We start from the raw sequence: 24174 nt of genomic DNA on the forward strand, positions 1-24174 counted from the left end.
TGTGTACCCCTTTACGAGTGACTGTAAAAGTGCCCTCCCCATTCTATGGGTAGTGGGTACCACCTTCTCCCCCTACCCCTGAGACATAAATGTTTGTTAGGAGTTCTTGATAATTGTGTATAAATGCTTTACAAACATTGCCGTATGTTCAGCTACTCAGCTTTGTTTATACGCGATTTCGAAATTTTTAATAACAAATCTTACTGTAATGAACAGGCTGCGACACGATGTATAACCCCTCAGTGCGGGCAGAAGGGGAGCCACGTACCCTGGCATTAAAACCCCCGCCTCTATACAACAGTATTATCCATATTGCCACCGATCCTCCAGATTTGTAACATAATAATTTAGAAGTACATTTCATTTCATGAATGATCCAGTCACAAATAGAGATGGCTAATAAGATGCTAATCATTTCAATTTGATGTACATTTTATGCAAATGTATTGCGCGTCACTCCCGGGGGTGGGGCTTGAGTTCCGATTCAATATACTGAATGGGACCGCGGGCCGGATGGTCCTGAAATGCAGGCAACCATGCGCTGTGGTTCAGCTGTAAATCGCAGCACATACATGGAAACGGCAGACAGTATAGTCTACGCATTCTCTGCTGTCCCTGCGATCGCATTTCCATAGGCGCACATGAAAGCGCGATGTATGGAAACGAGCCCTAACATGGCACAGTGGCATAGCGGATAACACTCTTGACTTGCAGTGCTGGGTCCTCGATTTGAATCAGGGCCAGGGCACCATCTGCAAAAATCACCATCTGTGTTCCGTTCAGGCACTACGGTTTCCTCACACCTCCTCTGAGGACAGTCAGTGACATGACTATGTACTCTGTAAAGTGCTGCAGGAGATGTCACTGCTATATAAATACATAATAATACTATAGTAGGACATTAGACTAGGACTATGGTAGGATTAGATTGTGAGCCCCTCTGAGGACAGCCAGTGACATGACTATGTACTCTGTAAAGTGCCGCAGAAGATGTCACTGCTATATAAATACATAATAATACTATAGTAGGACATTAGACTAGGACTATGGTAGGATTAGATTGTGAGCCCCTCTGAGGACAGCCAGTGACATGACTATGTACTCTGTAATGTGCTGCAGAAGATGTCACTGCTATATAAATACATAATAATACTATAGTAGGACATTAGACTAGGACTATGGTAGGATTAGATTGTGAGCCCCTCTGAGGACAGCCAGTGACATGACTATGTACTCTGTAAAGTGCTGCAGAAGATGTCACTGCTATATAAATACATAATAATACTATAGTAGGACATTAGACTAGGACTATGGTAGGATTAGATTGTGAGCCCCTCTGAGGACAGCCAGTGACATGACTATGTACTCTGTAAAGTGCCGCAGAAGATGTCACTGCTATATAAATACATAATAATACTATAGTAGGACATTAGACTAGGACTATGGTAGTGATTAGATTGTGAGATCCTCTGGGGACAGTCTGTGACATGACTATGTACTCTGTAAAGTGCTGCAGAAGATGTCAGTGCTATATAAGTACATAATAATATGGTAGGACATTAGACTATGACTATGGTAGTGATTAGATTGTGAGATCCTCTGGGGACAGTCAGTGACATAACTATGTACTCTGTAAAGTGCTGCAGAAGATGTCACTGCTATATAAATACATATAATATGGTAGGACATTAGACTATGACTATGGTAGGATTAGATTGTGAGATCCTCTGGGGACAGTCAGTGACATGACTATGTACTCTGTAAAGTGCTGCAGAAGATGTCAGTGCTATATAAGTACATAATAATATGGTAGGACATTAGACTATGACTATGGTAGTGATTAGATTGTGAGATCCTCTGGGGACAGTCAGTGACATAACTATGTACTCTGTAAAGTGCTGCAGAAGATGTCAGTGCTATATAAGTACATAATAATATGGTAGGACATTAGACTATGACTATGGTAGTGATTAGATTGTGAGATCCTCTGGGGACAGTCAGTGACATGACTATGTACTCTGTAAAGTGCTGCAGAAGGTGTTGGCCCTTAATAAATCCTACCTAATAAAACCTAAGTGTAGCTGCGCGTCCAGAAGCTGTCCCTGTGTCCCAGGTTTTAGTTACTGCGCATGTGCACAGTAACGGACGGCTGGAACCAGGGAGCGAGGTGGACGGGTGCGGGGGGGCGGGCGCGCGCTCGGCGTGCGTCGGTTTTGCTTGCGTGACGGACGTGCGCATGCGCACTGGCGGCGGCTGGAAAAAGACCTAGAGCCCGTTTTTAAACGGGCTTGGGTCTACTAGTGCATAATAATATGGTAGGACATTACACCATGACTATGGTAGAGATTAGATTGTGAGCTCCTCTGAGGACAGTCAGTGACATCACTATGTACTCTGTAAAGTGCTGTAGAAGAGGTCAGTGCTATATAAATACATAATAATAATAATAAATAATAATAATAATATGGTAGGACATTAGACTATGGCAGGATTAGGCCCTGTTTACACTTAATCAGTTGCTCTCAGTTATAACTGAAAGAACAACTGATTTTCCAAGTAAGTCCCATGTTTCCCAATGGCACCTTTTGGAGGTGTATGGAGGCTGCCATATTTATTTCCATTTAAGCAATGCCAGTTGCCTGGCTATCCTGCTGATCCTCTGTCTCTAGTACTTTCAGCCATGGCCCCTGAACAAGCATGCAGCAGATCTGGTTTTTCTGACAATTTTGACAGATATGACAAGATTAGCTGCATGCTTGTTTCTGGTGTGATTCAGACACTACTTCAGCCAAATAGATCAGCAGGGCTGCCAGGCAACTGGTATTGCTTAAAAAGGAAATACATATGGAATCCTCCATATACCTCTCACTACAGTTCTCCTTTAACTGAAATCTTTTTCACAATACACTATGGAGAAGAAGAAAAAAACCGCGTACCAACTGATTAAGTGTAAACGGGGCCTTAGAGTGTGAGCTCCTCTGAGGACAGTCAGTGACATCACTATGTACTCTGTAAAGTGCTGCAGAAGAGGGCAGTGCTCTATAAATACATAATAATAATATGGGAGGACATAAGACTATGGTAGGACTAGGCCGCAAGCTCCTCAGAGGACAGTAAGTGACATAACTATTTACTCTGTAATATGGTGCAGATGGTGTTCGTGCTTAAAAAATACAGAAGGATGTCATGGTAGGACAGACTATAGGTGCCCATACACTGGTCGATTCAGCGATCACTTGCAAATCGTTGCACGATCGATCGATCTGTGGACGATTTCGATCGATTTGATCTATCTGACAGGATGGAAAATCTGGCAGCAGATCGATGACCCATAGAGTTGCATTGAATCTAATGGTGCAGTAATGCCTTTAGATCGATTTTCAATAGATTTCATTCTGAAATCTATTGGAAATCTGTTCCTAGTGTGTGGCACACATCAGATAGATTCCTGTCCGATTCGACCTGACAGGCATCTGACAGAAATCTGATGGTCAAATCTGCTGCAAATCTATCAGTGTATGGCCACCTTTAATATAAAACCATTCAGTATGAGGGAAGATTTGATTTTTGTACAACTCCGGAAATCCCTCTCTAAAATAAACCTGTATCTAAAATGTGCTGACAGCTGGCTGCATGTGCAGGTATACTAGGTGATATATCGGGTGATAATGGGGCTTTGCCTGCTATCGGTTTTCTTAAGAGGCCCATACACTGGCCAATTTCAGCCTTCGATTGATCATTCGATTCTACTGAATCGATCGGAAATCGATTCTATCAAATCAGTCGATCGATCGATTTGCAGCCAATTTCTATTGCTTTGATCTATCTGACTGGATGGAAAATCTAGGTCGATCTGCTGCTGGCAGCAGATCGATGGCCCATACAGTTACATTGCATCTAAAGGTCAAATAATGCATTTAGATCGATTTCCAATAGTTTTCATTCTGAAATCTATTGGAAATCTGTTCCTAGTGTGTGTCCACACATCAGATAGATTCCTGTCACATTCGACTTGACAGGCATCTGACAGAAATCTATCTGATGGTCGAATCTGCTGCAAATCTATAAGTGTATGGCCACCTTTAGGCCTCTTGCACACTGCAAGCAATTCAGATTCAGATTCCGCTTTTTAATCTGTTTTTACTTCGGATTCAGATTCAGATTTGCAGTTTGCTCCCTGCACACTGAAAATCTGAATCTGAATCGGATGTAAAAACTGATTAAAAAGCGGAATCTGAATCGGAATCGCTTGCAGTGTGCAAGAGGCCTTACACACTACATGAATAGGAACATGCCTATGGTAGGGATTAGATTGTGAGCTCCTCTGAGGACAGTCAGTGACAAGACAATATACTCTGTACAGCACTGCAGAAGATGTCAGAGCTGTATAAATACTAAATAGAATAAAGGTGGCCATACACTCGTTAGATTAGCAGCAGATAGATCATCAGATAGATTTTCTGATCTATCTGATGTGTTTAGGAAGAATTTTTACTAGGAACAGATTTCCAATAGATTTCAGTTTGAAATCTATTGAAAATCGATCTGATGGCATTTTTTTGCCATCAGATTTCCATTAGGGCCATTGTAAAATGATAAGCAATCTCAACAGATCCACCTAGATTTTCCAGCCTGCCAGATCGATTGAAATACATCAAAATTGGCCACAAATCAGTCGATTGGTCATTCGATTTGCAATCGACCAATTTTGATCGATCGGCCAAAAATCGTCTGAGTGTATGGGCCCCTTTATGTACGCTGTAGATTTTCTAATGAACGCTTTCAATCTAGCACGGGAGACGTGTAGCACAGGGAAGTCTGCACTCTCCATTCGCTTTCCTCTGTGTATGGAAGTTTCACTGCTGATTTTCCTCGAGTCGCTTGCTCTGTTGCCAACTGTCATTTTACAGAGCTAATCTGCAACTGAAACAGGAAATATAAATGGTCGCCATGGGCAACAAGCACACATGTTTATACCTCACATGAGGCCCTGAGCTCAAGTTTCACCTTCCTTTTTTTAGAGCTAAAGCTGATCTAGATGAATCAAAGACTGGAGCCCACTGGTCCTGCCACCAATATCACATGACAGACCGGCGGCCAATGGGAGTAGCTACAGTATATATTTATTTAATACCTATAAATAAAAAGAACAAATTGTGCCTGTTGTGAATCTCTGAAGTGGAACCTGTAATAATACAGAGAGACTTGCAGCACATTCCTATTTAAAACAAACATGCAGCTAATCTTGTCAGAAACACCTGATCTGCTTATTCAGGGTCTATAGGGTGAAAAGTATTAGAGGCAGAGGATTAGCAGGACTGCCAGGCAATATGATTGTTTAATAGGAAATAAATATATCAGGTTCCATATAATGTACCTCTCGCTGTACCCGAGGCGACGTGACATGATGTGTATGTACAGTACAAAACATTAATAAACAGCCTGTTTTGCTTCTTTTATTTTGCTGCCTGAAAGAGTTAATTTCTAGGCGTGGAAGTGACAGCTTCTGTCTTGTCGGTACCTTGTTAGGAATATAGTAGACATCCCTGATCAGCAAATTACAGCCATAAAAGTTTTCCTGGCAGAATACAACTACTGAGGGTAAGGAGAGGTAGAATATCTGAACTAATGACCTTTTTCTAAATCTGGGACACTTAATAGGCTGTCACTGATTAGAGACAGTAAAACATTCAAACTACTTTGTAAATGTTTAAATATAAAAGAAAACCCTGGGATACTGAAAAAAAAAAGTCATTTTTAGAAGTCAGAGGATAAACATAATAGTTTATCTCATCAGTTTATTTTCAACTCTGGTTCACGTTAAAGAAAATCTGTATCTGTAGTGAAAAACATCTAATACTTGTGGAGAGGGAAGGCTTTGGATCCTACGAGCCTCCCTGTCCCCTGATGAAGTACGTCTTCTCCGGGAGCCCTCAAAAGACTTTGGAAGTCCTTGTGTCCCTAAGTGCTCCTGAGGAAGGCCGGCTCTGTACTGTGCAAGTGCCGTTGGAGACGGCAGTCTTTGCAAGAACTAGGGGACACGAGTGCTACTGACGCCTTCCCAGGGCTCACCAAGGTGCGTCTGACCAGTTGGTTCCATAGCTGTACTGGGGGTGACATTGGCCTCAATTCACTAAGCAGTTTAGTCTAGTCTTGGGATGGTTTTTAGTCTACTGATGGTTTGGTGTAAATCAGTTGCATCAAGAGGGAATTCACTAATAATTACTGAATGTTTTAGACCTGTTTTTAGACCTGGTCTAAACCATTTGGTAATTAGGTGGGTAAAGCAGGGGAAATGATCAAAAGATGCAATTCACAAACAAGTAGCTATGACTACATCCTTCTCCTCTGATGAGCTCTCCTCTGCATACAATTAAAGGTTCCATCCTCAAGTCTAAAATACCTCACAGAATTACTTTACCGACAGAAATCAGCTGGTCTAATCTCGGTCACAAAAAGTGGGCGTGGTTACTCCTTGTTCGTCTTTGTAAATTGCATCTTTTGATAATTTCCCCTGCTTTACGAACCTAATTACCAAATGTTTTAGACCAGGTCTAAAAACAGGTCTAAAACATTACACCAAACCATCAGTAGACTAAAAACCATCTGTAGACTAGTCTAAACTGCTCAGTGAATTGAGGCCATTGCAGGAACGGGGGTACTGAGAGGATACATGGAGGGTCTTCCCTCTCCATAGGCAAGTATCCAACTTCTTTTCTCACTTCACTTTGTACAATAAAAAAAAAGAAAAGTATAATCTCAGCCTTTGGAAATAACCAATTCTTGTCACACATCTGCGTTTGATCATTTTGTCAATTGACTGATACAGATTGGAAGCTGAGAAGGCTGCGGTTGTGCCAGATCTTGTCCGATACAGATCAGTGAGGGCAGTAACGCCTTCTGTGAACACCATGAAAAGGATTATTCAAGACTCAGTGTTATATTGCAGCGCTGCCTCCTCAATGGACGGCTCAGAAAAGGAGCCAAGACAGGCATTACGGCAAAACCGTCACCACACCGAGGCTGACATATAAGGAGCCGGGGAGGTTTATCATCCGGAGCCAAGAACAGGACGACTGGCATTAGAGTGGCAGCTGCTGTAAAGTGCAGGGAGGGATCCTGGTTATACCATCACTGCAATGGTCCAACGTTAAAGAGGAACTGTAACGACAAAACGGCCCCTGGGGGGTACTCACCTCGGGTGGGGGAAGCCTCAGGATCCTAATGAGGCTTCCCACGCCGTCCTGCGTCCCTCGGGGGTCTCACTGTAGCCCTCCGTACAGCCGTGACGCAATATTTACCTTCCTGGCTCCTGCGCAGGCGCTCTGATGGCTGTCGGCTCCGAAGTAGGCGGAAATACCCGATCGTCGTCGGGTCTGCTCTACTGCGCAGGCGCAAGTTTCCGGCGCCTGCGCAGTAGAGCGGACCCGACGGAGATCGGGTATTTCCGTCTATTTCCGTGCCGAAAGTCGCCACAGCGCCCCCGCTGGAGCCAGCAAAGGTAAATATTGAAGCTACAGTCGGCTCTGTCGCCGGCTGTTCGGAGGGCTGCGGCGAGACCCCCGTGGGACAGAGGACGGCGTGGGAAGCCTCATTAGGATCCGGAGGCTTCCCCCACCCGAGGTGAGTACCCCCCAGGGGAGGTTTTTGTTGTTACAGAGTCTCTTTAAATTCTGTTACTCTAAACTTGTGACTGAATTATATCAGACTCCTGCACTCACCTAGTGTTACAGGAAACTTTTTGAGAGAGCTATAGAAGCAGCCAACGTCATTGCCTCTTACAGGTACAGGTAGTCCCCGATCAACAAACGAGATAGGAACTGTAGATTCATTCTGAAACTTAAAGCGGATCCGAGATGAAAAGCTAACTATAACAAGTAACTTGTTTACACAGCAAATCTAGCTGCAGACAGCTTCAACAATATATGATTATTTCTTACTGTGATAGAATGAGAGCGGCCATATTCTGCTTGTCATCACACAGACAAGCTGCTCTGCATCTTTATCCATCAGCCTATGAAAACTCCCCTCCTCTCTCCTCCCCCTTGCCTCTGAAATCTCTGGCTAGTAACCTCCTCCTCCTCCTGCTCAGACTGAGCTCCCATGAGCCCTTGCTACATGGGACTCGGAATGCCCAGGCGCTGGAGGAGCTGTGGGCGAGGCTTGTTTAGTTCATAGTGAATTATGGTATTAAAACAAAAACAAGAAAGTATTTGGGGAATGCCCTATAAACTATATGTAAGGGGCACAATTATGCAATGAATAAAAGTTTCTCTCGGATCTACTTTAACCTGTTTCTTAACCTCCTTAGCGTAAATCCCGAGTCAGGCTCGGGAAGGAAAGCAGCAGAACAGGGTGGTAATCCCGTGCCTGAGTGAGTTCCATGCAGGAGCTGCTCTACCTGCTCTACCTCTCTGAGGTATGTTTTTCTTCTTGCCTTTAGGGTCTAAAAGCTTGCGAAAAATTGTATGGCTTTTAGAACTTAAATCTGGAAATAATCATAACGCCAGGGAGGTTAAAGATTTACTTAAGCCTAAAAAAACCCCTGTTTTCTTACCTGGGGCTTCTTGCAACCCCCAGCAGTGGCCAGTTGGGGCTATTCTGAGTCTACTGCGCAAGATTTCTTAGAAGTCGGAACACTGTGCCATCTGTGTTCCCTGTACATCCTCTGTGCCACCCCTGCCTTCACTATGTCCCTCTGTACTACCTCTGCCCCCCTTTGGGCCTCCTTCTGTCTTAGTCATGATTGTAATGTGCTAACTTCTCAGAACTCACAATTCACTATAAAGAATAGTGCTCCACCGCAAAATGTAATTTTACCAAATTTTAAAAGCATCTTTTATTTGTTTTTTTTTTTTAACTGATTTTCTCAAATACTACAAGGTCTTTAAAAATTAATATGAATAGTGCATTTTACTCTTGGACAAATAGTACATTTTATACATATGCATTTTAAATCTTACAATTTTTCGAGATAGTGGTCCTTTAATGTTTTCAGTGTACAGATGAACCTGCATTAAACGATACACTTCACACAAATGTAAATGTTTAGACCCAGGCCGCACCCAGGCTATGCATATACATAGGTTAGGATTTAGTTAGTGTTAGGTCCCCTCCCATCAAGGATGACTTCTCCGCAGTGGGAGGGACGAGTACTTAACAAGTTGCATGCAAGCTGTTACAGGAAACCAACATCCTCCAGTGGTAGACAGGTTATGTGTATGCTAGGTGTGTATTTTACCCCACAACTGGGGCTTGCACTCTCTTGCAGGTAGGCACTTATCTGTTTTTAAGTAGCGCTGTTCATTTCCTTGCCATAGACCCATATAAAACACACCAAAATGGTGTGACCTGTATAAAACACACCAAAATGGTGTGACCTGTATAAAACACACCAAAAGGACGTGACCCGTATACAACACACCAAAAGGGCGTGACCCGTATACAACACAGCAAAAGGGCATGACCCGTATACAACAAACCAAAAGGGCATGACCCGTATACAACACACCAAAAGGGCATGACCCGTATACAACACACCAAAAGGGCATGACCCGTATACAACACACCAAAAGGACGTGACCTGTACACAACACACCAAAAAGCCGACCCGTATACAACACATTAAAAGGGTGCGACCCGTACACAACACACCAAAAGGGCATGACCCGTATACAACAAACCAAAAGGGCATGACCCGTATACAACACACCAAAAGGGCATGACCCGTATACAACACACCAAAAGGGCGTGGCCTGTATACAACACTCCAAAAGGGCATGACCTGTACACAACACACCAAAAAGCCGACCCGTATACAACACACCAAAAGGGTGCGACCCGTACACAACACACCAAAAGGGCATGACCCGTATACAACACACCAAAAGGGTGCTACCCGTATACAACACACCAAAAGGGTGCGACTCGTATACAACACACCAAAAGGGCATGACCCGTATACAACACACCAAAAGGGCATGACCCGTATACAACACACCAAAAGGGTGCGACCCGTATACAACACACCAAAAGGGCATGACCCGTATACAACACACCAAAAGGGTGCGACCCGTACACAACACACCAAAAGGGCATGACCTGTACACAACACACCAAAAGGGTGCGACCCGTACACAACACACCAAAAGGGCATGACCCGCATACAACACACCAAAAGGGTGCGACCCGTACACAACACACCAAAAGGGCACGACCCGTATACAACACACCAAAAGGGTGCGACCCGTATACAACACACCAAAAGGGCGTGACCCGTATACAACACACCAAAAGGGCGTGACCCGTATACAACACAGCAAAAGGGCATGACCCGTATACAACACACCAAAAGGGCATGACCCGCATACAACACACCAAAAGGGTGCGACCCGTACACAACACACCAAAAGGGCACGACCCGTATACAACACACCAAAAGGGTGCGACCCGTATACAACACACCAAAAGGGCGTGACCCGTATACAACACACCAAAAGGGCGTGGCCTGTATACAACACACCAAAAGGGCATGACCCGTATACAACACACCAAAGGGCTGGACCCGTATAAAACACACCGAAAGGGCACCACTCATTTTTTAACAGAAGTACTGCAATTAGCTCTTTTGCAAAATGATTTTAGACAATTACGTCAGCTGGATATCAGTTTGAAAGTTTCCTTTATGACAAAGCGCCATTTTATCCCCTTTAAACCAGGTGCGATGATCCCCATTTATCATGACGCCAGATGATGCCTGAGCATTCCTGAAAATACGCCGACAGACACCTTCCCGTGTGGGGATGAGACAACTGGATTAAGATATCAAGTCGAATAAAATACATTTAAAACGTGGTAAAAAAAAAAAAAAAACAAAAAAAAAAAAAAAACAATTTAACTATTCTGGATAATTAAGAGACGAGCTACAATAACACCGGCCACCTGATTATTTTGAGAATAATTGCAAAAAAAAACAAAACGCATTACAAGAGCCATTGGTTGTCATTGCTGCGGAGTTGGTTACAAAAAGTGCTAAATCCCCGGGGATTAAAATAAACATCTTCTTTAATTAGACCAGGCATATTAATTCACAGTGTTAAAATTATTCCTGCACTAAATAAACCAAAAAGTGCCCTCGTTAATGTGCAAAATGAGATTTCTGGGAGTTTGTCCGCTGTGTGATTCTCAGCTTTGCTGTCACAGCTTGACAATGTACTTTATCTGCCCCCCCAACCAGCACCCCCCGCCGCTCCCTGGAGGAAATGTGCTACTGACAAGTCTCAGTGCCGCAGATTTCATTGCAGAAAACTGAGCGACCGTCATCTCCGAAGGGGGATTCAGTCAACGGCTAATTTCAGTTACCAGGTTTATTACGGCTCGCTGTGTGCTCATTAGGTAGACTGTCCTTCACTCACCGTCTCCTGGATCTACCTGGCTTTAAAGCAAAGCACACCTGAAGTGATAGGGATATGGAGGTTGACGTATTTATTCTTTTTTAAACACTGCAAATTGCCTGGCTGTCCTGTTGATCCTCTGCCTCTAATACCTTTACATAGACCCTGAAAAAGCAGACACTCCTGATGCCGAAGAGATCAGCAGGATGCCAGGCAGCTGTTATTGATTAAAATGAAATAAATATGGCAGCCTCCATACACCTCTCACTTCAGGATCCCTTTAAAGGACAACTGAAGCAAGAGAGATATGGAGACTGCCATATTTATTTATTTTTAAGCAATACCAGTTGCCTGGCTGTCATGCTGATACTCTGCCTCTAATACATTTAGCCATAGACCCTGAACAAGCATTCACAGATCAGGCATTTCTGTCAAGATTATCTGCATGCTTGTTTCTGGTGTTATACAGACACTACTGCAGACAAATAGATCAGCAGGGCTGCCAGGCAACTGGTATGGTTTAAAAAGAAATAAATATAGCAGCCTCCCTATACTTCTCACGTCAGGTTCCCTTTAAACTAATTGCTGATAAAACACCATTGGAGGCCAGCATCTAACAGCAAAGCAGCTCCAGACACAATCAATACCACTGAAGGTAGGGAACACAGACCTTTCTAGCGCCAACACTGTGTGCAGCTTGGGTTTACTAACTAATGGGGAATTAAACTTCAGGAATAAAATTTCAGCTGTTGTGAAAACATTTCTTCTTCACTTAACCTCCTTAGCGGTAACCCCGTGTGTGACATGGGGTAAGCCGCCGGAGGGTGCCGCTCAGGCCCTGCTGGGCCGATTTAAATAAATTTTTTTTTGCTGGACGCAGCTAGCACTTTGCTAGCTGCGCCAGCACCCCGATCGCCGCCGCCGCGCGCCCGATCGCCGCTATCCGGTGCGGCGCGCGCCCCCCCCCCCCCCCCAGACCCCGTGCGCTGCCTGGCCAATCAGTGCCAGGCAGCGCCGAGGGTTGGATCCGGAGTCCCAATGACGTCCCAACGTCGCTGACGTCGGTGACGTCATCCCGCCCCGTCGCCATGGCGACGGGGGAAGCCCTCCAGGAAATTTTGAACGGGATTTCCTGATCGGAGATCGCCGAAGGCGATCGAAGCGGGCGGGGGGATGCCGCTGAGCAGCGGCTATCATGTAGCGAGCCCTGGGCTCGCTACATGATTTAAAAAATTAAAAAAAACTGCTGCGCTGCCTCCTGGCGGTATTTTTCATACCGCCAAGGGGGTTAAGGAATATTGCAAAAATTAAGCACCTCATACCTCCTGCAGATTTTCCAACCCTAGTTCACGCCTTCATCACATCACAGCTGGACTATTGCAATGCCCTTTATGCAGGCCTCCCAAATAACGACCTACACCGCCTGCAGCTAGTACAGAATGCTGCTGCAAGACTGTTAACAAGCCAATCCCGCCATTGCTACATAACACCAATCCTTTGCTAACTACACTGGCTACCCATAAAATGGAGAATCCTTTTCAAAATTAGCATGCTAACAATAAAATCCCTACACGACCCAGGCCCTGGATACCTGTAACCTGAAGGATTTGTCGCAACTGCGTCACGCCTTCCACAACCTCAGATCAAAAGGATCCAATAACTTGACCACCCCCAGAATCCAACTAAAAACCTTTGGAGCCAGAGCTTTCTGTCATGCTGCCCCTACTCTTTGGAATGCATGGTCAAACTTAAACAAGATAGGTCCAAATGGTCAGCTCTGTGGCACTTATGATCCTTTGAAGTTTGTATACAATCTTTTGCAAATATACCAGTGTGCCAGACAATGATGGAGAAGCAGAGGATTAATTCAATAGTGGAAGAGTAGAAGCTGATGAGTAGTTCCTGTAGCATTCCAAATTCTGGTGGTCTCTACCTATCTGAGATGGTTGGTCATAGTGGTTTCTAGAAACCCGAACCGTTGGTACTTTGGTGGCTTTTGATGGAGAATGGTTTGGCTATGAGGGTTCTTTCTGAAGTGTACAATCAATTCAACTGTTTTTGCCACGTTTAGGGTGAGCTTGTTGTTCCCATTTTCAGATTCTCTCACACTCCTTGCTGTACGCCTGCTCTCCCTTTTCATCTAATAGGCAGAGAGTGGTGGTGTCATCCTCAAATTTAATGACTTTAGCATAGTCATCTGATGAGGTGCAGTTGCTTGTGTACAGGGAGAACATGATTGGTGACAGTACACACCCCTAGGGGCCACCTGTATTGGAGGATCTTTCTCAAGAGGAGAGTTTGCCAAGCTTGGCTTGTTGCACCCCGTTGGTAAGGAAGTCTTTGATCCACGAGTATAGGGAGGTGTCGACTCGAGTAGAATCATAGTTGTGCAGAATATTTAGGCAGATGGTGTTGAAGGTGAAACTGAAAAGGATCCTGGCATAGGTGCCAGGTATGTCGAGATGTTCCAGTGTGTGCGCCAGACTAATGGCATCATCTATGGACCTGTTTGTATGCAAACTAAAGTGGGTCAAGGAGGGCATTTGTAGTGCACTCAGATGGGTCATGACCAGTCTTTCAAGGAACTTGATAACCGTGGGCGTTAGAACGATGGGTCTGAAGTTATTGTGTTCTGGTTGACGGCCCACTCTGTTACCGAATCCTACCTGGCTGACAATGTGCACCAAGTGAAAAAAAGACAGCCATACCGACCAAAGGTTTTGGAAATTGCTTAATTCATAAAAGACACTAGCTACAATTACATTCAAAAAAATATTTATGTTGTCTACTACTTTGGACCAATCGCCAGCTGTATTTTAAGGTATCTTGGCTACCTAACTCCTAGTATATGTCCAACCCTAGATAAGGGCCTGAGTTCTAAAACACAGAGATCATTAAAGCAGAGTTCTTCTATAAAGTCTCAAACAAGCAAACTATTTCATTAGCAGCCCTGAAAGCTCCCATCGGGGCGGCTCACAAGCTCGGCTTGACAGCAGTCCGCAAATTGCTGTAACTAAGTGTGGAGAAGCCATTCTATGTATTCCGTTCCCCCGGCCATCACACCCAGCCAGACTGCGAGTGACACTCACATGTCACAGGATCATCGGCAGGTTAGAGTTACAACTGTTGTTCTGGAAGGTAATTTTTCATCTGCGGGGAGCCAGGAACTGCTCTCGACTGGATATATTAAGGCTGATTATTTCCACCAGGCGTCCGATATATGAAAGGCAAGCAGGCTGCTCTGTAACAATGTCCCCCGCGGCTATGCCAGTGTCACCGTGGCGGATGGGGCTGCAGGAACGTCACAGCGTTTCTCGTGCATGCAAGATATAAATAGACCTGATGTCGGCGTTAAACGTGTGTCCGTCACAGAGCGCCGCAATGACAACACGGCTTATTGCTTCTCATAACAAGATCAGCGAGGTATGCGGCTGCGAGGCTGGAGTTTATAGAGCCAAGCATGCAGAAATCATACAGCAGAGTCTACAGGGGCAGCGCTGTGTTTAGCAGCAAGAACACCTCTCTACTCAATACTGTAATACCAGCTGGAAAATAAAGATCATTGGCCTCAACTCTGGTAGCTATGTGAGGTAAATATTTTTTTGTCGGTAAAATACCTCATGCAGTTTTTTTTTTTAGCAATTCTGAAAGGCTTTTCTGCATTTCCGAACATGCTGTAAAACGTGAGGTAAATGCATAAAGTGCGGTACCACATGCGGTATTGAAAGAGAAACCGTGAACAATAATTGAACTTGATCCCAATCAGTAGCTGATGCCCTCTTTTACATGAGAAAAAATCTATTAACCCTTCGCACTCTCGCATGCAAATGTTCAAACAAATGCATTCACAGATTCACTCATCCAGGCACAACTGTTATCCCTACAGCTAAGTTAAAAGCCGCGGTTTTAGTTCACAGAAAAATGCATTCTTATGTTTAGTCACCTATACTGCGCAGAAGTACCCAGGTAATCACAGGTGTCCTAACTCTGGCCCTGTAACACGCATAGTGCATTTACATGAGAAATCTACTCTTTTTCACAAATGGATCATCAGGGGGCTCTGTATGGCTGATATTGTGGTGAAACCCCACCCACAGGAAACTGTGAGGACCATGGCCCTGGCAGTTTCCTGTCTGTGAACCTCATTGCATTGTGGGAAATAGCTGTTTACAGCTGTTTCCAACTTCCAAAAAAGCAAGCAGCAGCTACGTCACCTGCCAGCAGTAAAAATGCCACCATGTGATAAATGTCAGAATGTAAAACAAGGAGAGGAAAGCTTTTACAATGGGCAAACACTGACTAAATCATTTATACATAATTATTGTAAAAAATGAAGCACTTTTTTAATGACAATTTTCACTGAAGTTTCTCTTTAAGCGGAAAGCATGCACTAAATAAATAGTAGTAGTCTTTAATTGTCTTCCACAAGTTAGGATAGTCTTTGGAAGATTTTTTTTTTTTAGGGGGGGGGGGGGGGGGGGGGAGGGGAAAGGTGTATTTAATTATGTAGCAACCTATGCAAAGTATATTTATAGGCTTCCCTTATAAAAAAAAAATCCAGTAAATATTTGGAGTTTTATGTCTACTATTCTTTTCTATTAAACACCCTGAATAGGAACTCTACTAAAACAGCAATAGGAACGATTGCCCATTCATTTCCATGAGAATAGCCATTTTCAGTAAAATTAATACAAATTACCTCATAATTTACCACGAGGTAAAACATGACTAAAGCCTACCAGAATTGCTAAAATGTCATTACCTCATGAGGTAAACTACCGCACATGAGGTAATTTGTTTGAAAACCCCTACCAGAATTGAGGCCTTGTCCCTACTCGCTCCTTGATTAGCTGATGTTATGTCATTTGTAAATGATGTGACCAGAAACCCCCTTTACCAGCCACTTTCTGCAGAATAGATCTTAAAAATTACTGTGGGGAAAATAACATCAAAAATAAAATTGCTTAGTAAAGATGGTCAATGAGACGCAAATAATTTCAAGTTGATGCAGGATTATGCAAATGTTGTGTGCAAATTTATGCAGCTTGAAAATGGACCAATAAAATTTTCCTCAGCAGGATTTGATTGGTTAATTTTCAAGCTGCATACATTTGCATACAAAATTTGCATAATGCTGCATCGACTCAAAATTATTTGCATCTCATTGACCATCCCTATACTTATTTCGATTTTACAATATTCATTTATAAATTAGACAGTGTTTGCCAATTGTAAAAATCTTTCCTTAGGCCTAGCACACACCAAAAATCGCTAACCATAATCGCTTTAAGTTTTTTTAAAGTAACTTTCTAAAGCGATTTCTGGCGTTTGCCTAGTGATTTTGATTCAGTGTCAAACGATTTCTGGAACAATTGCGTTAAGCAGTAGAACATTTTGAACAAAGCCGCTAGGAAAATTGCTCTGTTTAGCGCTTTTTACAGTGATTTTTCACTTTTCCTATACTTTACATTGAGGTGTAATCACCTCCAAAATGTTGCAGAATCCGCGTTTGAGACTGGGAAGAAAAAAAAAAAAAAAAAATCACATCGCTCTGGTGTTATCCATCCCATACAAATACATTAGCAGATTGCTTTTTGAAGCGCTAGCGATTTTAAAAACGCCCACAAGCGCTCTTGTGCATCAGCCCTTAGGGCCTATTTTCACTACACGCGGATTCTGGATACAGAAAACTGTCTTCAATAAATTCCTATGGGAAATCTGCACCAGTAAATCGCATTTAGTGTAAACAGGCCCATAAGCCTTTATTGCAGTTTTTCTGCATCCAGAATCCGCGTGTAGTGGAAACAGGCCTTTACTCTGATTTACATTCTGAAATGTATCACTGGTGGTGGCATCTTTAGTGCTGGCGAGGTGCATTACTTAGGAATGGTTGGGAGCTGAATAGAATAAACACCTGATCTCACAGAGTGCACTGGGAGAAGAGGGGAGCATAGCTAACCAACCTGATTTGTATATTTTGAGATCATGTAAAATTGTCTCTCGTAATACACAGAAATACGCAACCCAGCTAGGGGGAATTGGTAATAAACGTCCTTGTGACCTTTACCAGGAGACACACAGCAAGCAATGGAGCGTACAAGGTTATTGTGACCCCAAATGTAATAAAGACATCACAGACTGCTGGCACATCAGGATTGAGTTCCATGACGGCACACAGGTACTCCAACTACTGCTAAATACCTAGAATCCATCATGTGTCTCCAAACTGCTACCTCGTTTGCTGAGAAACATGAACAGAAACCACGGGGAGACCTTCATGGAAGACAGACCATTCCCTGTCCCTTGTATGTGGTACTGTATTGGACATAAATAGTACGGTATGCGGGGGGAGAACAAAGACACTTTTTATCAGCTATATTGTTGGATATATTGTTGGGATGAAGCAGTTAGCACGCTCGCCTTGCAGCGAAGGGTCCCCAGTTTGAATTCCAGCCAGGTCACTATCTGCACGGCGTTAGTATGTTCTCCCTGTGTCTTTGGGTTTACGCCAGGTGCTCTGGTTTCCTCCCACATCCCAAAAACATACAGATAAGTTAATTAGCTTTCCTCTAAATTGGCTCTAGACTACGATGCATACACTACCAAACTGCGACTATGATACAAACCCACCAAACTGCACTGCAAGTGTGCTGGCTGTCCCAACTGTCACTTCTGCCTTTCTTAACTTGCTCATCATAGGAAGCTACAGGTTGCCCCTTAGGATTAGGTAGCCAGGAGTACTCTCAATATTAAAGAGACACTGAAGCGAAAAAATATATGATATAATGAATTGGTTGTGTACTATGAATAATTACTAGAAGATTAGCAGCAAAGAAAATATTCTCATATTTTTATTTTCAGGTATATAGTGTTTTTTCTAACATTGCATCATTCTATAATATGTGCAGATTACACAACACTCTGCATTCAAAATGATACTTTTAGAGCAGTCTGTGAACTAATGACCTCTCCTCTGTCAGAGAAAAAGGAATTTGTTTACTAACAGTTGAGATAATAAAAGTCAGATAACAGCCCTCTCCACGACTTTGAAAGTCGCAGAGATTAATGGCTTTTTTCCATAGAGATAACAACTGGAGTTTCTAACTCTTCCTGTACTGGAAACAATTAGACTGGTGTATCTGATCTTAATGTTTTATTTCTTAGCTGTACTACACATACAAATCATATCATAATTTTTTTTTCGCTTCAGTGTCTCTTTAAGTAGCTAGGGGTGCCCCAAAACATTAGGTAGGTAGAAGAACCTCAGTATTAAGACTGTCCCTGACTAAAGGGCGATATTGTTAGTGGAATGCCGATAGCAGGTTGAGTAACCTCTCATTTGGACTCTGCATAGGGAAGGAGGGAGGCGCTTGGGGAGGAGAGTGAACCGCCATTCTATCAACAGGCACCTGAGGGCATATGCCTAGAGTGCCTTATGGTAAATCCGGCCCTGACTACACGATACATACATAGACATATGACTATCTATGGTAGGGATTAGATTGCGAGTCCCTCTGAGAGATAGTTGAGGGACGAGACAAAATACTCTGTACAGCGCTGCGGAAGATGTCGGCGCTAAATAAATACTAAATAATAGTAATATGGGATTTTGAAGGGCAATTCACTTCCATAAGTATGATTGTGCCTGAGAAAGAGGATTGAGAGTTCTTCAAAACGAAAACTTGCATCCACAAACATTGTTAGCCCATAAAACGTGATCAGCTACAATTTTTTTTTCAGTTCCTAAACCCCTTAATTATAAAAATAATGATTTCTACACTGCCTGTCTGCTTGGATTTAACAGTGCTATGATATGGGGTGGGTACATATTATGACGGCGCCGCTCAGTTTGGTGCGGGGAGAGCCTAATGACGGCTTTCCCTGCTGCTGCTAAACTCTGAGGTGGCGTCAGAGCCCCGAATTACCGCTACGTGCCCCGCGCAGCATAGAATTGCTGCTATGACGGCGCCCAGCTTCTGTGCTCGTCTCTCACAGAGCTGCGCGCCGAAATGAACTGATCCAATGTGGGGCTGCTGTAGCTGGTCAGGTCCCAACAGCAATGAGAGCCCGCCAACAGAAAGCTCTGCTGGTGGGCAGAAAAGGGGGGGGGAATGATTTGTGTGCTGCGTGGTATGTCTCTGCAGCAAGCTTTTAAAGCTGCAGAGCCCTAAATTGTAAAAAATAGCCTGGTCACTAGGGGGGGGGTATAAGCCTTTGGTCCCAAAGTGTTAAAGAGAAATTACTGAAATTAATGAATTTTTGCACGATATTCTAATTCTTAGAGTTTCACCTGTATAAGAAAGCCGTAAATCACACAAAAACTTCACAATTACACAAATTTCTCCAATTTGAGATTCGCAGAATGTTTAACACGGTTTCAATATTTCCTTCACTCCATTAAGACCAGACGATCCTTCCTGCACCCTTTCACAGAAGTTGTCACAATGTCACTCACACAACGCCTGGAGTGTGACATGTTTGCCACAAATGTGTCTGCACTACAAGATACTTCTAGGAGGTTTGCATTTTGAAAAGACTCAATAGAAAAACAGTGCAAAGGGCAACCTCAGTCACCCATCTGAATGGTGGCATATTAACCCTTTAAAAACCATGTTCTCGATCACCTCCCCTCCCCCTCCTACTTTTTTCTGGTGAGTGGGGGACATGGGTGTTTCGGATGATCGAGAATTCAGCTTTGGGGATGTAGGCGGGTCTCTACCGCCTCTTGCACTAAAGCGGGAAGGCAACCCTTGCACCAGCGGGTGAGGGTGGGATGATTTGGCAGCTAGCAGCCAGCCCAAATGCACAGACGTAATATCTGTGATCAAAGTTTGACACTTAAGCCGCATCTACACGTGTGGATGCGGCGGCGATGTTCCTTATCAATCAAGCCGCTGATGCGGCTCGATTGATAAGATCCGACAGGACGGATCTCCCCACCGCCGATTCCCTGCTCGCTCCCCGCGAGGGGACAATGGCAGGGAATCGAGCGGAAGATAAGCAGCGCGGCGACAAGCGGGAATCGAGCGGGTACTGATTCCGGCGCACACATGGCGGGCGGGGACGCGGAAGAGGTGATCCGGCAGCTAATCGAGCCGCCGGATTGCCGCCTAATCTACACGTGTAGGATGAGGCTTTAGATCTTTTATCTGACCTTTTATCAGCCATGCTTTCCTATGTTGGCCAATACTGGAAAGCACCAATGTCGGAGATAGTCCAACATAAGATTGGAAATGGTTAAAGCTTGCAGTCCAAGCACTGTTAGGACTGGCTCACATGGGCGTCTGCCCCGCGTTTACCACAAGCATTCGGGATTCGGCGCTAAACGCTCCCATTCAAGTGAATGGGAGTGTTTGTACCGGGCTTTTACCGGCGTTTACGCAAATGCGCTGTTCCGATCCTGATTTTCACTGGTGTTCAAGGCGACCCTGAACGCTACATGCAGCGTTCCGGGGTAGGTTAATCACAGGTAATGTCCCCCTATGGAGAAGAAAAATGCAGACCGAAACCGAAAGCCACGGGAAGCCGCTGAAAGCCCGAACGCGCCGCCGAAAGCCGCGCAGACGTCCGTGTGAACCAGCCCTTAAAGAGGAACTTTAACCAAAGATTGAACTTCATTTGCTGCCCCCCGCTGCAAAACCTTGGACTGGGGGTCGTGTTGACGACTCGTGCCTGCGCAGGAGCATGGATCCTATAGGGAAGTGGTCCTCAAACTAAGGCCCGTGGGCCCAATGCGGCCCCCTGAGGCTTTTTTACCAGCCCTCCACACGCAGCAGTGCCGGCACCACGTTTCCACATGGATGCCATCATTCGCTGGTTTCCAATCCAATTCCGCATTAGATGGCACTGCTGTCCAATTGTATGGCAGGTTGTCACGTGGATATGATGCACTGTCTAGTGCGCAAAAACATTGTGGTGGTGGTGGGGTTGTTGGGTGGTTAGAGGTAATATAAAAGCGCGAGCATTTGTAGGGGTGAATAATTTGCAGTCCTTGCAATTACTGGGGAAAGGTGGTTGTTTTTTTTTGGGGGGGGGGGGGTGGGTTGTGTTTCAGGCGCTGTTTACACTACCTAGGTTCAATGTAATGTTTTTCTACATCATTTTATGTACTCCCCCCCCCCCCCCCCCAGCAGTCTATAGTCCTGGCATAGGGCTTAGCTTTCTCCACCAAAGCCCAAGTGGGACCGTGCTACTGGGCAGGTGCAGTGGGGCCGCGCTTCGGGGGTCTCAACATTGGACTGCCTGATGTAGGGAGACGGGGGAAGCCTCTGGAGGGTCTCTAGGTACGGATCTTTTTTTCTCAATTTATAACGACACAGATTTGCATTTAAAAAAAAAAAAGAAGAAAAAGAAGAAGAAGAAACTGCTTACAGAGTCATTCTGAGCAGACGGCGGCCAGCCTTCCCACACTTGATGGCGAACAGGGATACTTGTCAGGTCATAAATATTTCTTTTAACCTAGAAGGAAAAGATAGAGGCACAAGTTATACAGTGAAGAACACAAACCCCACTGAGTACAGAAGATTCTGCAGATTAAGAACACAGAAGAAGTAACAGGTAAGCTGCAGACACAGGTCACCAAGAACTGCAGCTTGGAGTTACTGGTTATCCTCTGACTACTGTACAGATGAGCTGTTCAGCTCCGGGCCAAGCAGTGCATTGTATGATAGGGAGCGAGAGGGGGGGGGGGGGTGTTGGGGAGTAAATCGAAAATGTCTCAGGGCCCGTTCACTTTGGCTGTGTTCCATTTGGCCTGGGATTTTCCAAGCACAGGTACAGAAACTTACAATTGGAATCGTGGGACTGCATTCATATTGAATGCAATTCCGGTTTTCTAAAAAGGTAATCATAGTCATACAAACACCATAATTACAATCAGTCAAACGGGATCTTGCTTAAAGAGGAAATGTCACGAAAGTCTTAAAATTTAAAACACATACAAATAAGAAGTACATTTCTCCCTGAGTAAAATGAGCTATAAATTACTTTTCTCCTATGCTGCTGTCACTTACAGTAAGTAGTAGAAATCTGACAGAACTGACAGATTTTGGACTAGCCCATCTTCTCATAGGGTAGTTCTCAGGATTTTCTTTATTTTTAAAAGCACTTAGTGAATGGCAGTTGCTCCGTCCAACTGCCAAAATAGTGTTCAGCGAGCAGGGAGGCTGGCCAGCATCTTTATGTAAATCTTTTTCAGGGTATGTCTTTATAAAGAATAAAGGCCATGCTGAGAATCCCCTATGGAGAGATGGACTAGCCCAAAACCTGTCGGTTCTGCCAAATTTCTACTACCTGCTGTAAGTGACAGCAACATAGGAGAAAAGTAATCTATGGCTCATTTTAATCTGGGAGAAATGTACTTCTCATTTGTATGCGTTTTCATATTTTAAGATTTTTGTGACTGTTCCTGTGAATGTTTAAAAGGAACCTGAGGTGAGACCCATATGGATGCTGCCATATTTACTTCCTTATAATACCAGTTGCCTGACTGTCCTGCTGATCTTTCTGGTCAACAGTGTCTGAATTACAATCCTGAAACCAGCATGCAGCTAATCCAGTCAGACTTGAGTCAGAGCACCTGATCAGCATGCTTGTTCAGTCTCACTAAAAGTAAAATGCTCACTAAGGTTTTTCCGCTCAATAGATGGGTTCAATAGATCATTTCCGACATGTTCAATCGTTTTTTAGGTCGATTTCTCATAGAAGTGAATGGAAAAAGATAAGAAAAACGAGCGGCAGATAAGAGAATAGAGCGCAGAATAGATGTGGAGAATTGAGCGGAAAAAACGATTGGATGGAAAATCGAGCAGAAACACGTATGGTGTGTACCCAGCATTAGATACAGTGTGAATCAGCAGGAAAGCCAGGCAATGTGCATTGTTTCAAAGAAAATAAATGTCAGATTCGACATGCCTCACTTAGGGTCCCCTGTCTGGGGAGGTCATCAACATTAGGGCATCAGCTATATACATATATATGGTGACCTTTAGCCTTCGCCGATTAGATATGCAGAAATTCTCTCCCCAGAGCATTCTGGCAGACCAATTATATTTTTTACTGGTTTTAGAACTCTCACTAAACAAACATTCCGCATAGATCACATGACAGCAGTAAAAATGTTGCCACCTGTAAACATTTCACAATATAAATCAGGGACAGGAAAGACTTTACAATAGGAAACCAATGTCTAAATCATTTTGGAGTTACGAAAAAACCTTTTTTTTTGAATGTTTTACTGTCTCTAATCAGTGGCAGCCTATTAAGGGTCCCCGAGTTAGAAAAAGGACAATAGTTCATGTATTTTCTCTCTCCCAGCCCTCAGAAGTCGTATTCTGCCAGGAAAACTGTTATGGCTGTAATTATCAATTATATTCCCTACAAGGTACTGACAAGACAGAAGCTGTCACTTTCATGCCCAAAAATTAACTCTTTCAGGCAGCAAAATAAAGTAAGAAAAACAGCCTGGTTACTAACCTCCTGAGCGCGGAGTGTTACGCCGCTCAGGAGGTTTTGCATTATCCGTGCCCCCCGCGCTAATTTATTAGTTTAAATGTGTCCTTTAGATATTAGCTAGCACTAGGCCGACACCTCCGGAACCTCCCGATCACCCCTCCCCCTCCCTGATTGCCTGCTGGATACATTACCCCGCCTGGACCCCATGACAGGTGCAGCCTCCAGCTCAGCTCCGGTCCTCACTATGAGGAGGATCGTACATGACGTCATGCGCAGTCCAGATTCTCCAGATAGTGAGGACCGGTGCTGAGCTGGAGGCTAATCAATC

The 24174-nt window shown here is 44.1% G+C and overlaps 1 protein-coding gene across 1 annotated transcript in view; it reads right to left on the reverse strand.

Moving 5' to 3' along the window:
• The window catches only part of FAF1 (Fas associated factor 1), a 354104-nt gene that overhangs the window by 132359 nt on the left and 197571 nt on the right, over positions 1-24174 (reverse strand). Inside the window, exon 8 of the mRNA XM_068239060.1 lies at positions 21765-21851. Coding sequence (XP_068095161.1) covers positions 21765-21851 — 87 coding nt within the window. The remainder of the gene's footprint in view (positions 1-21764; positions 21852-24174) is intronic.

Source organism: Hyperolius riggenbachi, chromosome 6 (assembly GCF_040937935.1).
Source record: "Hyperolius riggenbachi isolate aHypRig1 chromosome 6, aHypRig1.pri, whole genome shotgun sequence".
In the NCBI taxonomy this organism is placed as follows: Eukaryota; Metazoa; Chordata; class Amphibia; order Anura; family Hyperoliidae; genus Hyperolius; species Hyperolius riggenbachi.